This window comes from Miniopterus natalensis, chromosome 7, assembly GCF_054644295.1.
Source record: "Miniopterus natalensis isolate mMinNat1 chromosome 7, mMinNat1.hap1, whole genome shotgun sequence".
Taxonomy (NCBI): Eukaryota; Metazoa; Chordata; class Mammalia; order Chiroptera; family Miniopteridae; genus Miniopterus; species Miniopterus natalensis.
In genome coordinates, this window is record NC_142087.1 from 60,464,265 (window position 1) to 60,480,962 (window position 16,698).

At 43.5% G+C, this 16,698-nt stretch overlaps 1 protein-coding gene across 2 annotated transcripts in view; it reads right to left on the reverse strand.

The window, feature by feature from the left end:
- LOXHD1 (lipoxygenase homology PLAT domains 1) overlaps window positions 1-16,698 on the reverse strand; it is a 136,092-nt gene that overhangs the window by 96,544 nt on the left and 22,850 nt on the right. For both annotated transcript variants that reach the window (XM_016225121.2, XM_016225120.2), the window contains exons 5-6: window positions 5,944-6,042; window positions 198-346 (exon numbers count right to left, since the gene is read on the reverse strand). In XM_016225121.2, coding sequence (XP_016080607.2) covers window positions 198-346; window positions 5,944-6,042 — 248 coding nt within the window. The remainder of the gene's footprint in view (window positions 1-197; window positions 347-5,943; window positions 6,043-16,698) is intronic.

Consider the following 16,698-nt stretch of genomic DNA (forward strand, 5'->3'; position numbering starts at 1 on the left):
GGGCTTTCCAGGATGGCGGTAACATGGGCAAAGTCTTGGCAATATGAGGAGGGCAGCATGGTTGGCCAGCGGGCTAAGGCAGAAGAGTGGAGGCAGATAGACCATGAGAAGGAAGTTAGGGCTGAAATATAACCTTCTGAAGAGCCAGAATCCCCCCTCCCAGGGCACAGGGATCACAGACAGGCAGCTGAACCCACCTTGGACAGGAACCAACCTGCAGACTTCCCCTTGTTGTTGTGGCCAACAGTGATCTTCATCAGTTGCCCCAAATCAGGGGCATCCAGCGTGAACTTGTCTTCAGCTCCCTTTTCAAAGTTGTTCTTTTCGCTTTCCAGCCTCCGCTCCCCTGCACGCACAGACACGCAAGAAAATTACAAAGGAAATCAGAGGAGCAGAAAGAGCCAGCTCCACGCCTTAGCGATCTGTCCACTGAAGGATGGTCTCAGAAGTCAACTAGGGGAGGAGGGTTTGTAGTGGGAGGGCAGGTGGCATGTGGGCATTTTCTGAGCTTCCACTCAGTTTTGCTATGAACCTAAAACTGCTCTAAAAGTAAAGTTAAATGTTTTTAAAAGTCAACAAGGCTAACTTCACTCTAAGATCTATGTGCTCCTTAAAGCCGTCCAACTTCCAGTCAAGGCAGAGACCTGCCTGGTGTGTGGCTGGTGCCAGGGCCCATAACTGAGTTTCTGATTTTTGTCTTAGTTCGGAGTCCCCATCCTAGTAAACCAACCAGCACCCCCACCCCTAGACTGAGGCCCCGCCTTGCTTCTTCTGAATTGGGAGCACAGCCATAGTAGTGGGTGTAGGTGTTGTGGCAGGGGCCCTGACAGCAGCCAGGGGATTTCCTTATGTCTGACTCCTTTTCTGGAAAACAGCCATAAGAACTATCATCATGGATTTTTGGCTGTTTGTTTAACATGGATTTTTTCCTCCTCACTTATTCTTTTCCATAATCCAAGAAGGAGGTACTATTAATTCTGTCTTGCAGGTGAAGAAACTGAGACTTAGAGAAGTCGAGCACCTTGCGGAAAGTCACACAGTTAAGTTAGGACTCATTCTAACTTGTTGTTTCTACTTTGCAATTTTCCATTATTATGTTCCAAGTCGAAGGTCATATGAACCCTTCCAGCCCCATCTAAGCACCAACTTTCTGCTTATGCCATCCTGCCTCCCTTCTTTTCTAAAATTTAGTTCTTTAAATTTTTCTAAATTTTAAATTGCAACAATTCAACCATATAGAAAATAACATGACTTCCACATACCTACCACCCAGATTTAAGAATTAATACAGTTGCTAACATTTTGTCTAATTTGCTTAGACCTTTCTTTTTTAAAGGAAATAAATCATGACAGATAGATCTAGTCTCACTGTCCATCCCTGTTCCCCACTCGCTCCCTCAAACACTGTCTTCAGTTGGCATGCATTAGCCCATACATTTTTATTACACATGTGTGTATCCATAAAGAAACTATACTATTTATTATGTTTTAGAATTTTACACAAATGTGTCATAGTGCACTTCTCCATTCCAAGTTCCTCAGCTATGCAATAGAGACGATAAAATAGCACCAGCTCACAGGGTCTACCATGCGGATTAACTGAATTTATATAAATGAAGCACTTATAGCAAGTGCTATGTTAGTGACTGGGGTTGTTGCTAGTGTTCCCGTTATCATCATCACATCATCATCACATACCCTTGTGCAGCTTGCTTTTGTTCAGCTAATATTATGCTTTTGAGATTTCCCTGTTGATGCTAGAAACTTTGGTTCATTAGTCCAACTGCTAGTGATTGAATGAAGCAAACTTTACTATGGAAGCATTCTTGTACTGGTGGACATTTAGGTTGTTTCTAGTTTTTTGCTATTGTAAATAACATTGAAATGGGCTCTTTTGTCCCTACCTTCTGCTGCACGTTTGTAAGAACTGCTCTGAGTAGACACCTACAGAGTTGCTGGGCCCTGGGGTGTCCTCACCTTCAGTGTATTAGGTATTGCAGAATTGTCCTTCAAAATGGTTGTACTACATCAGTTACCACCAGCAGTTCATGAGGGTTCCCATTCTCTACAACTATTATTAACATGTATATGTTTAAATTTTCTTTTAGTGTGTGTACAGTGTATCTCATTGTGGCTTTAATTTGCATTCCCTTGATTATTTTGAGAGATTGAACATATATGTGTGCATGTATAGTTCACATATCTATTGAGAGATTGGTATATATATATATAATTTAGATCTTGTTCTTCTGTAATTTTTTTGTTCATATATTTTGTTGCCTTTCTCTGGTTGTTCCATTGTCTATGGTGTCTTTTATCCTGCAAACATTTTTCTTGTTCTAATGGACTTTATTAATATTTTCCTTTTAGTGAATAGTTCGAGAAACTCCATCCTGAAATGAGATTTTAAAAAAGACTCTGTCTTAAAGTTTCTTCTAAAAATTTCATGGAGTTGTTTCACATTTAAGTCTTTAGCCCATCTGGAAGTTATTTTTGTGTGTGGTGAAAGGTAAAAAAAATCCAACTTTATCCTTTGTCATACGGTAAGACAATTGTTCGCATGGGCTAATGCATGGGCTAATGTATGCCAACTGAAGACCAGTAACTGGCTGTTTCATTCTTTTCCCAGTGATTTGTAATACTGCCTCTGTGAGTGTTTCTAGATTCTTTATTCTGTTCCATTGGTTTATTTGTTTGTCCTCTATCCATATCACACTGTTCCAGTTTTTAGAGATCTGCAATGTCTTAATATCTGGCAGGGTAAATATCCCCATATTATTAATATTGTTAATATACTTTTCAATGTTCAAAATTGTCTTGGCAATACATACTCCTTTAAGAACATAAATTTTAATAGCAGCTTAAGTTGTAGGATATTGCCCTTTGGAGTGTGATTAAAATTGCATTGTATTTATAGAATAGCCTGGGAAAATTTGACTTCATAATGAATTTGAGTCTTTTCTCATGAATGAACATAATAATATATTTCTCCATTTGTTTAGGTATTTTTGAATATCCTTAAATAAAATTTTATATTTTTCCAGAAAACTCGTTTGTTAGAATTATTCTTATGTACCTTATAATTGCTGTTATAAATCACATATTTTTAAATTAAATGTTCACTTGTTTTTATTAATTTTTGTATATTAATCTGATATCCAGTACCTTTGTTAAACTTTCTGTCTCATTGGATCTAATGATTTGAAAATTCTCCTGGATTTTGTAAATGATGGTTATTTTTGATGAAAAATAAAGTTTGTTTCTAAATGGAGCAAGAGGTTAGAGTTTCTTCTAATTTTATTTATTTATAATCAAAGAATGTTGTCTCTATGATACTGACTCATTTGAGTTTGTTAAGACTTGCTTTGTGGTTTAGTATCTGATCATTATGTGCTTGAAAAAAATGTGTGTTCTCTACAGTTGGATGCAAGAATCTACATACTTCCATTAAATCAAGCTTATTAACTGTGTAGTTAAAGTCTTCTGCACCCATATTAAATTTTCATCCATTTAACTTATTAATTATTGAGTGTTGTATTAAAATCTTTCACTATGATTATCAAGTTTCTCCAAGAATTTTGTTAATTTTAGCTTCACATATTTTTGGAATATGCTGTTAAGTTTATACAAGTTCAGAATTATTATATCTTCCAAGTTTATTGGGTTTTTTTGTCATTGCCTAATATACTTTTATATTTAACAAGGTGTTTTCCCTTAAAGATTAATTTGATGGATACTACTATAGCTATGCCAGCTTCTTTCCTGTTGCTGATATGTTCCTGGAATACTTTATTCCATCTTATTTATTCTTAGCCCTTCTGTATCACATATTTAAACTGGGTTTATTTATTTTCATTTAATATGAGAGTATATATCCTTTAATTGATTGTTTTAGTTTATTTCTACTTATTGTGATTATTTATACATTTATCTTACTTTTTGCTTTCAGCCATGCCTTTTCTTTACTTCTATTTCCTCGTTTCCTGACTTCTATTGGATGGATTGAGGGGTTTTTTGTTTTGTTTTTTTAATCCTTACCAGAGGATATTTTTTCCATTGCTTTTCGGAGAGAGCAGGAGAGAGAGAGAGAAACATCAATGTGATAGAGAAACATAGATTGGTTGCCTCCTGCACGTGCCCTCACTGGGGCCAGGGATTGAGCCTGCAGCTGAGGTATAAGCCCTTGGCCAGAATCAAACTCTGTTCTCTTGCCTTTGTTTTCACCACGATGTATCTAAATGTGGATGTTTTTATTTATCCTGTTTAATGACTCATTTTCTTACTTTAACCTGAAGATTCATATCTTTGCTCAGTTTTGAAGTTTCAACCATTCTCTCTCCAAATATTTTCTCTTGCCTCTTACATATTCTATCTGTTTCTAGGACTCTTGCTTAGCATCTATCAGAACTTATTCCCTCCTCCATGTCTCATGACCTCTCATTTATATTTTCCAACCTCTTTTCTCTTTGCTACATCTGAATATTTTGCTCATATTTCTCTTATAGTTTACAAATTCTCTATTCAATAGTTTCTAATTGTGTTGGTTAAGCCACCCATTAAGAAGCCATATTTATTCACTATATTTTCATTTCCTGTATTTGTTTGCTGTATTTCTCACAGTGCCTGTTATTTTCTTCAATTGTATCTTTCATGTTGACAGTCAGCTTAAAATACTTAAGGTATAGCTTTGTTCAAGTTACTCTATTATCTGAAATTCAGAAGGGGGTGGGGAGTGTTGCTAATCTCATTGTTTGTTGTGTCTATTGATGCTTAGCTATGTTGAATTGTGCGCGTGTTTTGTGATTTTGGAAACTGAACTCATCTTCAGTACTTTATCTGTACGAACCTCAATTCTTCTGCTAAGCTCTCAAGGGCATTACTAGCATGGAGCCAATTTTCTGTATTTGGGGGAGAGGAAGTCCCCAAAGCACACTTGTAGTGTAAAATCAAAGCTCAAGTCCACATGTGATGCAAGCCTAAGGTATCAGTTTCTCAACAATTATCTTTTTAATCTAGAGCTCTTGCAGAGGTAAGTTTACTGTACTGATAAGCAAATTTTTTCCTGGTCTTTTTTCACTGAAGATGTTCCTGTGAACCTCCAAGACTCCTGGCTTTATGTGTGGTTCTTATTTTGCATATCATGCCTCATGAAGGGCCAATATCTCATTTTCTGACCTCAAATGGGTATAAAATCCACCATGTAGATTGTTGAATGTGAAAGCTCCCTCTTTCCAAGAGCCACAGCGTCAATTCATAGCTAATATTTTAAGTTCCCTCTTCTTTTCAAGCACCTGGAGACTTCTCTTTTTTCCTTATACACTCAGCAATGCACTTTGAATTTTTTAATATATTGTGTCCAGAATTTACAAGTCTCAGTTGTTTTAATGACTCCTATGGCCTTCCATTAAATTGGCAGAAGCAGGGCAGAGCCACCTGTCTCAGTTCCTCTGCCCTGAATTTCCTCCCAGCACCTGTAGCTGTGTCTGTGTCCTCAGTTCCTACTCCATCTATGAGGCCAAGTCTAATCCTATGCCTGGCCCCATTCTGGTCTGCCCCAAACCACTGCACTGAATTAGGCCATGCCACATCCTGAAATATAACTCAAGATGGACATGGAGCTTAGGGAGAGAAAGAGGGTAAATAAGAATGAGTTCCTTGGTGATGTGGAACCTGGATCTGTTCTAGGATGCAGGACAATTTTAAATCAAGCCAAAACCCAAGCACACCTTATTCTGAAAACACATCACACACTTAAATTTTACAAAATGAGCACTTTGTTGCCCAGGAAAGCCCATGAAAAACCACATCGCAAGAAGAGAGACCCTCCACAGAAGAACCTAGAGAAGACTGGGGCTGCCTTCCTCCGCAAGGAAGGTAGGAAACAGCCCACCTAAGAAGCAATTCTGGGTGTGGTTTGTAAAGGAAGAATTTCAAGCTCATTACCTGTGTCTCCATATTCTCCAAAGATATTGATGAAGACATCAGCATCGGTTCCCGCACCAATGACATCACCAGTGTATACTTTAATTTCATACCTGTTACCTGAGAATGAGAACAGAGAAAGCCTCAGCTCATTAGGATCCTAAGGAGAGGAGAACAGAGGCCCCAAAGTAACTACCACACACACACACACACATACCCCTTCCTTCTAGTAATACATGAATTGTCATGATCACTGTCAATAACTGAGCGAGAAAGAGGTTGTCTGACATTGGTTCCAAGCGGTCATTGCTAATTTCCAGTAGGGGCACATGCCCAGGTTGGGGGCTTGATACCCAGTGGGGGGCCTTCAGGAGGCAGCCGATCAATGACTCTCTCATCACTGATGTTTCTATCTCTCTCCCTCTCCCTTCCTCTCTCTGAAATCAATAAAGATATATTTAAAAACATAAATAAATAAATAAATAAATAAATAAATAAATAAATAAATAAATAAATAAATAAATAACCAGGAGACCTTGACCATGTTGAGTTGACCGTGCTCTTGATGGTCTTCCACGTTGCAGCGCCCTCCCACAGGGTTAAGGGGAAAGATTGATTCTTTCTTCCCTTTGCTGGCAGGGCCACTGAGAACCATTTGTTTTGGTTCACATCCTAAGGACCAGTCCAGGGCTCAACTTCACATAGAGGCAAGATCCGTCTGCAGGGTGGTAAGATGCCCAGGGTCCCATGGCCAGTAATTCCACAGTGGGGTGGGGACCAGGGGAGTCTCTGAAGGCCACTGCTGAACATCAATCAGTTAGAAGGGACAATAGGAATCCAGAGGGCACTGAGCACAGGGAAGCAGGAGAACGGATGAGGGGGCTGGGAAGCATTTGTGGAAGGAGTGGCAGACATTCTGAATCATTCCAGAAGGCAGAATTTGAATTAGCAGGTTGAATAATAAAGAAGGATATTTTAGCTCACAAAAAGCAACACTTCTCGTGGCTAAGGCTATCCAACAAGGAATGGGGTGCCCTTGGGGAGATGAGTTTCCCGTCCCTAGAGACATGTAGATGGTCATTATGTGCCAAGCACATGGTGGACAGCCATCTGTCAGGGTCACTGTAGAGAAAACGCCAGTGGTGAGAGAATGTGAGAACACTAAGGGTGCTTTTGAATCTGCAATTCCAAGATGTTTGACTGGGAAAGGCAGCCCTGCAGACTGAGGAGGGAAACCAGGAGATGAAGGAGGCATCTTAGAAAATGGGGGAGGTACCCAAGGCCTGTGCAGATGAGGCCTGGGAAACAGGATCCCACACAGGGCTTTGGGAACACACAGCAACCTTGTACTGGGAAAATGCGGAGAAGCAGAGGATCAGGGACAGAGTGAGAAAATGTGGAGATGGCCAAGGTCAGGGATCAAGAGGCCAGGCAGTGCTGAGATGGGAAGGAGGTTCCAGGCCTTTCTGGCTAAGGCTGTGCCCAGGGATCAGAAAGACAGGTGAACACAGTGCAGGAGGAAGTCAATTCTGGCACAGGAATGACTGTCTTCTAAACTCTCAGATGTTTCCATGGCAAAATGGGGCCCTAGGTCCCCATGTAGTTGGCTGAGTAGAGAGCAGAAGGCAGGATCCCCATAGGTCAGATGACCTTCAGTCATACTGGGGGCGGGGCACCACACCTCACAGCTGCTCTTTAGAAGGTCCCATAGAGTGACAATGAGGCTGATGAAATTAGTGCTCTCCCTCCCTTTTTTTTTTTTTTTTTTACATTTCCTCTTCAAGCAGAACCCCAGACTGTCTCACTATCTGATTTGCCATTTTCCAAGCAAAGCCTAGGGCCCCGTGCCAACCTTAAATTGCAATTAAGTGCATATATCGATGAAAGAGCAAGCTGAATAAAAGTAGGGCTCCCTTCTCTCCGGTTGGCAAACTGTCAGCGCAGTGCATCAAACCTCCCTCCCCATGGGTCACGCGAGGGCCCCACGATTTCCTGTGGTCAGAATTTCAATGAGGGCAAGTGGGCCTTGATATGTTGAATCTACCCCAGATATGATGATCAGTGAGAGGGTAAAATGCCCTCCTGGTAACAGGAACTTGGTAATGAGAGGGAGAGGTGGAGGGCCAGTAAAATCCCTGCCCTGCCCTGGCTGGGCAGCTCAGTTGGCTGGAACATTGTCCCGTGAGCCAAAATGTTGTGGGGCAGATTCCCAGTCAGGGCACATACCTAGATTGCAGGTTTGATCCCCGGTCAAGGTGTGTATGGGAGGCAGTTGATCAGTGTTTCTTTTCCCGCCCCCCTCTCCCCACCCCCTCACCCGCCTTCCTCTCTCTCTAAAATCCATAAACATATCCTCTGATGAGGATTTTAAAAATCCCTGCCCTGCCCCGAGGCCAGAAGGGAGAAAGAAGAGAAGAAAGAATAGTTGAAAGCCAGGGCTGACCCACCTTCTAGGGCAAATAATGCTAAACATTCACATAGGCCTTGCAGCTCACAGGGCACTAGCATGTCCTTGAAGTCCCCTGATCCACACAATGGCCACAAGATACAGGAGGGCAGGTACTGTTGATATTCTCATTTACAGATGAGGAAACCGAGGCTCAGAGGGCAAGGTGGCTTGCCCGAGGTCACACAACTGCTAAACGATGCAAGAGGGGCTCAAAGCCAGGTCTCTTGTTTCCCAATCCGGGGCTCTTTCCCAAATACCTCATGGCCTCCCATGCCCTATGCCGGGGGTCAGCAAACTTTTCCTGTAAAGTACCTGATAGTAAATATTTTAGGCCTTACAGGCCATGTGGTCTCTGCCTCAACTACTCAGCTCTACCATTGTATCACCAAAGCAGCCATACACAATCTACATAAAATCACATGGACATGGCTGTGTCCCAATAAAACTTTATGGACACAGACATTTAAACTTCATATAACTTTCCTGTGTCATGACATATTCTTGTTTTAATTTTTTTTTTTCAACCTTTAAAAATGTAAAAACCTTTCTTAGCTTGAGGTGCACACAAAGACAGGCAGCAGGCGATGTTTGGCCCACGGCCAAATTGGCCGGCCCCTGCCCTAAGCTCTCTTGTGCTCTCAGGCATTGGTGTGTGTGTTTCTAGGTAGAATACTGTGGGCAACTCAGTGCCTGTGGCCTGGAATGGGAGCAGAGCCTCCTGGTGCAGGGGTGGTCAGCGGTTGGTTGCAGGATCATCACAGCACATCCTAACCACTAGCTAAGCAGTGCAAGGCTCCAAAGATTGGGGAACTATTGCCCTTTCTCTGTCGAGGTGCAGGGGGTGAGAAGAGCATGTTCTGTGCCTAGTGTGGGCAGGTAGGGCCAGCTTTCCCTGAGTCCATGATGTTATGTGCCTCAGCTGAGCCTGTAGTTCCCGAGTCCAGTGAGAAGGACCCTGGGCTGGAGTTTCCTGAAGGTGGGGACAAATGGAAGCACCAGTCCTTCAACTTGAGGCATTGTTCCTTCAACTCACTGCTTAGCTGAGAGCAGGCAAGGAGCAGAGATGAGGAGAAGAAGGAAGGTCAACTTGGAGGAGGGGCTAGCAAGGAGGTCATCATTCTTCCTGAGCAAGCATGGGAGAAACAGGGTCTCACAATGGATCGTGGGAATTGTTGCCCAAGCCAAGGTTGGCCTATGATTTACCCATCTGGCATATTATCTGTTACAAAATTCTCCCTAGAACTAATTTTTCTCTCGCCTTTCAGAAGGACCAGCATTAGCCCACACAGTGCCTCTGTGCAAATGAGAAAAAAAGTATCCCCTCCTCAAGACACTTTACTGCCATCTGTTGGATAATTGTCATAATAAATGCAAAAATCTACAACTATCTCCTTACATAGACACACTTGTGCAGTGCACAGCCTGCACAGCTAAACCCAGCAACCCTACCTTTCAGGCAGTGGCCTTCTTGTACTAAAGGTCAGTGTGAGCTCAGAGAGGCCAACCTAATTTGAGCATTGATCTGAAAAGTATACAATAAGGGATATAGACCAGAGATTAGGTTAATCATGTGGTGCCTTCCAAACACCAGAACTGGGCTGAGGTTCTGTGCTGGTGGAGTTAGTTGCAGCCTAATGACAGATTGCAGCTCAGTGGTTGAGCATCAACCTATGAACCAGGAGGTCACAGTTTGATTCCTGGTCAGGGCATATGCCTGGGTTGTGGGCTCGAACCCCAGTGGGGGGTGCAGGAGGCATCCAATCAATGACTCTCTCTCATCATTGATGTCCCTCTCCCTTCCTCTCTCTGAAATCAATAAAAACATATATTTTTTAAAATTAATAATAAATTAAAAAAAGACAGATTGCCGGCCTCAAGGCCACAGCAGAGGGTGGTCTGTGTCCTTCTTGCCTTGTCCAAGGGATACACAAGCCCAACCTTGCCTATATTTTTTCTTTGCCAGCCCCATGGCAAAGCACAGGCTGCTCCTACCAAAGAAGAAATCTGTCCCCTGCAGGCCAGCCGGAAACTGCCTGCGTGGGCTTCCAGAAAAGACAGGCAATGGCAGGCCCGAGATGCCTCTTGCGTCTGGTGTGCCAGCCGCCCCCACAGCCTCCCTTGCACTGTCTGGAACAGTCAGCACACTGTAGCGACAAGACATATCTCCACAGAGCCACCTTGGGGCGGGGGGAGGCACAGCCATGAGGGGGCTGGAGCCCCCAAATCCCCGTACCACATGCACAGATGAGCCAGCTGAGCTGTTCATCGTGTTCGTGACAACAGAAGTCAAGCAAACACTGTGTTAGCTAAGCCTCCATCCCACTTGCCAAGGAAGGGACCATCCCACAACCACCAGCATTTGAGCCTCAGAGAAAGAAGCTCACGTGGTCCGGGCTTTTTTAAGAAGCAGAGAATCATGAATGAACTGGTGGTGAACTGATTCACGGAGTTTCTTTCCCTTGCCTTTCACCCATTCTCAGATCCTGTGTAATTAGATCGTGGCTTTATTTATTTTGGCAGGTGAGGAGTGGGGAGAGAGAGGAAGGAGATGACTGGGCTGGATTTTACACCTCCCCCCTCCAATCTGCAATGGCTCACACCCTGACACCCATCACTTCCGCTCACTGAGAGCCAGACGCAGAGAAGTGAGATATCACAGGTGCTTCGTGGGAGGAGAGAAATTCAGTGGGACTGCCCTGGGGATGGAGGATGAGGGGAATTGGCTTCCCCTAGCCAGGGGAAGACTACTCAAGCCTACCTAGGTATGGGGACGGGGTGGTCAGAGGAACCCAAGGATGAGCAGCAATGCTACATGCTGCACTGACCAATGACCCTTCCACCATACTGTCCCCCAAAAGTTTCCTCTTCCTTCTCTCAGGTCCAGAGGCCAAAATCTCTCTTATAAAAATAATAAGAGCCTCTGATCGTTACTGAAGACCTACTATGGGCCAGTCACACCTATTATCTCATTTAATCCTCAGCATCACAGACCTGATTGCTACCAATGTCACCATTTACTGATGAGGCAATGGAAGCAGGAGGCTAAGAAAGTTAACCAAGTCCCCACAGTTAGAAAGGATGAAGCCCAAACTTGGACTCAAGGGACTGGACACGAAGGTTCTCAGCTGTCATTTCACCCACACTGCCACTGTCTGGGTCTAGCTTGAACCCCACCTTCCAAGCCTGCAGTGTTTGACTCCAGAGCTCCTGGGGTCTGTGTCATTTACTTGGCACTTAACAGATACTCAAACAGACCATGGGTTGACCTCAACTGAGCCCAGTTACACAACGCCATTAAAACATCATTTAGTCATTAAATAGTTGCTCATAAGAGGTAATCAAGAAAAAACATTCTACTCCTTGATCACCCCCAAATAAATATACAGCTAGTATTTTCCTAAGAAACTATTCAAGGCAAGCCTGATGTTCTCAGGTGTTGAAACATAGCATGGAGTAGATAAGCTTTCACTCCTTTCAGCCCATCATGCTCACCCCCCTCATCCAATTCATCGCCAAGCCCACAAGCTATTTCTGCAGGCCCCTCAGTCATTCTCCTTGGCTCTCACTCCTGCTGTTCTGCAGAAGAGCCTTCCCTTCCACCTGCACCCCGGCCTCTTTGAGTCCATTTCTTCTCTTTTCTACCCAGGGTCCACTCCACTGCTGGAGTTTACCCTCCCATAGCGCTGGAAAACCAGCACTTCTCATATGCTCATTGAGTAACAAAGCTTCATGCAGCCTTCCTGGAGGCTGGTGAGTAATGTGTCAAAAGCCTTAACATCATGCAAACCCCTTGAACCAACGATTCAATCTCTGTGCATAACAATTAGTTTGGGCTAGGAAGTAACTGTGTTCACAGATTAGCTATAAAGATGTCTATCACAGCCCGGCTTGTGTGGCTCAGTGGTTGATAGGCCTGGAGGTCATGGTTCTATTCCTGGTCAGGGCACATGCCTGGGTTTTGGGCTCAATCCCCAGTAGGGGGCTTGTAGGAGGCAGCCAGTCAATGACTCTCTCATCATTGATGTTTCTATCTCTCTCTCCCTCTCCCTTCCTCTTTCTAAAATCAATAAAGGTATATATTTAAAAAAAAAAAAAAAAAAAGATGTCTATCAGAGCATTGTTAATAAAAAAAATTTAAGAACAACCTAAAACTATCCAAAATGGGGAATTGCTGGGGTGGATTATGATATTCACCCAATTATGGAATACCATGCAGTCATTTAAAATAATGGTTTAGAAGATTATTCAATGCTATAATATAGCATTAAGTGAAAAAAACCTTGTCACAAAGTTGACTGTAATACAATACCATTTAAAATCAATATGTAGTGTTTAACACATTCATGCACACCCAAAAAAAACAGGAAGGAAATTTACCAAAATGTTAACAGGAGTGTCTCCAAGGATAGCCTAAACAGTCACTAAGTTCAAGGTTCTATGTTTACTCTTGGCTCCATCAATTATATGCAAATTTCTTATCCTCCTTATCCCTCAGTTTCCTTTGTCTATAAAATTGAAATAATACCTCCCTCTTGGAGTTGTTGTGAAGACTAGATAGATGATGGATAGATAGGTAGGTAGATAGATAGATGATAGAGAAAGAAAGAAGAAAGAAGAAAAAAAAGAAAGAAAAGAAAGAAAAAGAAAAGGAAAGGAAAGGAAAGGAAGAAAGAAAGAAAGAAAGAAAGAAAGAAAGAAAGAAAGAAAGAAAGAAAGAAAGAAAGAAAGAAAGAAAGAAAGAAAGAAAGAAAGAAAGAAAGAAAGAAAGAAAGAAAGAAAGAAAGAAAAGAAAAGAAAGAAGCCTGACTTAGATTAAGTGACCAATAAAAATTAGCTATTATCATCTTATCATCTTTGGGTGATGGGATTACAGAAATTTTTTATTATTTTTATTATTATTGCTTATTTATACTTAAATCTTTTTTAACAACAGCCATGTTTTCCCTTGTACTTGAAAAGTGAATATTGAAGTCACCCAAAGTCAGTGCTTGAGTAAATCAAGCTCTCTGTAGTCCAGAAGCTGTTGGAATTCTTGCTAGCCTATAAGACACACCTAAGGAAAATCTGTGCACATAATAGCCACTCTTACACCCTCAAGCTGGCTTTGGCAGCAGGAACCTCTGAGCTGGTCAAAGTGGCTATAAGGCTGGAGGGAGAGCTGAGGTTAAATGGAGGAAGATTAAAAAGGCACACGAGCCACCAGGTGGACATCCAGCCCCAGGCAGGTGGGAACCCCTTCTGTGACTCTCACTTGGCTCATTCTGGCCAACACTTAGAGCTCAAGGGAGGGTCAAGTAGGAAACCATAGGTGGCTGGAATGGATACCAACAGCTGGATCAGGACCAAGGCAATGTCTGTATTATATGTTTGGGTTTTCAACATACAAAAGCAGCAATGAGAAAGTGCTGTTTCCACAAATAGAAAAAAAAAGTTATTATAAACACATATTTGAAAATCAAAATAACCAAGTATAGGGCAAATATACAATTTCATGCATTCCCCAAAGGCCATGGCTGCTGGGTTAAAAGAGAACGTGACAGGCAGTGGTCTCAGGGGGGCAGCGGGCTGCTGAGGCCACAGTGAAGCTGTGAGTTGGAGGGCCTATTTCTAGCTGTGTGAATGAGATACTGTGCCATCAAAGTCCTCAGTTCCCCAAGTGCCCTCATTCTGTATGGAAGCCTAGCAAACTCCTTCTCAACTGTGAAGTCTTAGCTTGGGCATCACCTCATCTATGAAGCCCTCCTAGTTCCCCTTCCTCTATGCTTCCATTGGCTTCCATTGGTCATCCCTCACTTAGAACATTCTCTCCCTTTGCACTGTGATTACTTATTGGCCTGACTCTCTCCCCTGTATAATCTAGGTTCCTACATATTTACCTTGAGCATATGGTCTGGTGCATAGAAGATTCCCAGTAAACACCCAATGAATCATTGAATGACATTGGAGGAGCGTGAGCTGGCATATTGAGCCCAGGTGACCAAGAGCAGGTCACTTAACTTCCCTGGGCTTCTGTTTTCTCCTCCATAAAATGGAGGTGGGGTAGATAAGGTCCCTTTTGGTTCTAAAATTCTCTGATACTCTTCACTGGGGCCTCATTCAAAGCAGATCTCTTCTTCCCACTCTTTCCGGTGATGATTTTCTGCAGTGCTACGTGGGAGCAGATGGGGTGGGCGGGAAGCTGCTGTGAAGTTCAGAGAAGGAGAGTGCTGCATCCTGGCCCGGCTCTTCCCACCCTGAAGCCCTCACCGCTGTGAGTCCGTGGGCCCAGGACCACCTCGTAGGGTTCTAAGAAACAATGATTCCTAGCTCACCCACAGCAACCAGAGCTCAGGGAGCCCTGGATAACACTCAAGCTGGATTAAGGAGAAATATCAGGGAGAGGGAATAGGATTGGGAAGGAAGGTTTCCTGCAGGCTTCAACTGCAATCAAGGTCATGAGTCTATTCCCAGTTGTCTAGACGAGCCTGCCAGATTCTAGAGGCTGAGCCTGGCACTAAGTAGTCCCAAAGTCCTTTCCCATTCTGAGAAGCCAGAATCCTGAGTCTGTGCATCTCAGAGTCAGAGCAAGCCTGAGTGTAGAAGACGGGGAAACATCAGAATAGCAACCACCACCGTGATACTTACATCATTTACTGAGCACTTACTCCATGTCCAGCACTGCACTAAGTCCTCTATATTTATTACCCCATTTAATCAGCTCAACCACTTTATGAGTGAGAATTAATGTTATCCCCATTTTGCAGATGAGGAAACAAAGAGCTTAAGGCATCGGCTCATGCTTGCATAACTGGTAGAGTGGCAGAGTCAGGATTTGACCACAGAGTACAGGGTCCAGAGACTGAGCTCATGCAGAAGAATATAATGTTTGGGGTGGGTGAGGGACAAAATGGGGAAGGCATATCCACAGCGTAAGGGAGGGCACCAAAAGCCATCCTCCTCTTGTCCTGTGGAGGAGGGCTGGCCCCAAACCCATCCTTTTCTGCTTGGTTGTGAAGATAAACACTCTACTAGTCCTGAAAAGACCGAACAGGCCAGCTAGTGCACCCACTGTATAGAGGAAGAAACTGAGACTGTGAGAAGAACTGAGATCTGCCCTAGGTCCCATGACTATTGGGTGGGAAATCCAGAACTACAACTCAGGGTGCATAGTCCCATGTGCTTTGTGACCTGGAGAGCTATATTTTTAAATTAATGATTTAATTACTCTCTGGTATTATCCAGTAAATCTGGGAACAAGTCCTCTTCCTAAGGCCTGTCAGTTTACTTGGCAGAGCCCTTGTGATGGGAGTTTTCTGCATCAATCACCCAGGATGCTTTCAATCTGCATTTGCTTCTGCACCATGCAGTCCTCTGGCAGGTCTGCAATCCACTGCAGGTAACACAATTTGCCCATGCCCCTAATACATTAATCACAATTTCTTTCTTGTCCCTTCCTTTCTTCAAATGCACCCTGGGCACTGTGCCCAACATCGTCTTGCTAAGTTTTGGTGCACATCTGGAGCTGTGTGATAATCACTGTGTAGCACAGTGTGGGCTGCAATGAAATTATAACCCTGATCAAACAACCAGGAATGGAAACAGTGATTGTGTCAGACAAACACAATCCCATTTCTACCTGTTCCCAGGCTCCAGGCAGCTTTCAGCCCCAGCACTGGCTATACCGTTTGGTATCTAGTTCTCTTTTCTCCAACAACCAGCCCCTCGATCTCTTTGGAGCATAACATAAAACTGGCTGCAGCCATATTTATTATTAATCCACCAAAGAAGATAAATGCTTCTTAGAAAAAAGCTTATCCCTAAGGAGGCCTAGGGAGCAGGTCCCAGCTGGCAGGGGAGGAAACAGGACCCACCACAAACTGGGCCCTTCTGAGAGCAAAGGCCCTCTCTGCTGTTGGCAGAATCTGGGTTTGAAACATTGATGAGCTGTTGTGCCTGGGAACTGATAGCTCTGGGGTGTGAACAGCCCCCAGGCCAGCTGGAACTCAGCTCTTGGCTTCAGAGGCTTGTCTCATTGCCAAGTTGGCAGAGCTTTCCCTGAGCAATGTGGTGTGGGCTCAGTACTAATTTAAGCCACGTGATCATCTCAATGCTTTTCAAGGTGGGAGGGTTTGTGGGTTGGCTCTGGGATGGGGACAATTACTTGGCCAGAAGGCAGGAAATGACATCATATCAACAGTGAGAAGGCCAGGCAGGGTCTTCCCTAAACAAGCCTAACCCACACCTACTACCAGGTGACAGCCCCTGGCCCAAGCTCCTCCAAGACCCAATACCGGGTCATTTCAAATCTACCCAGAGAGATCACACCATCTTATCCTGCCTTGTCTAAC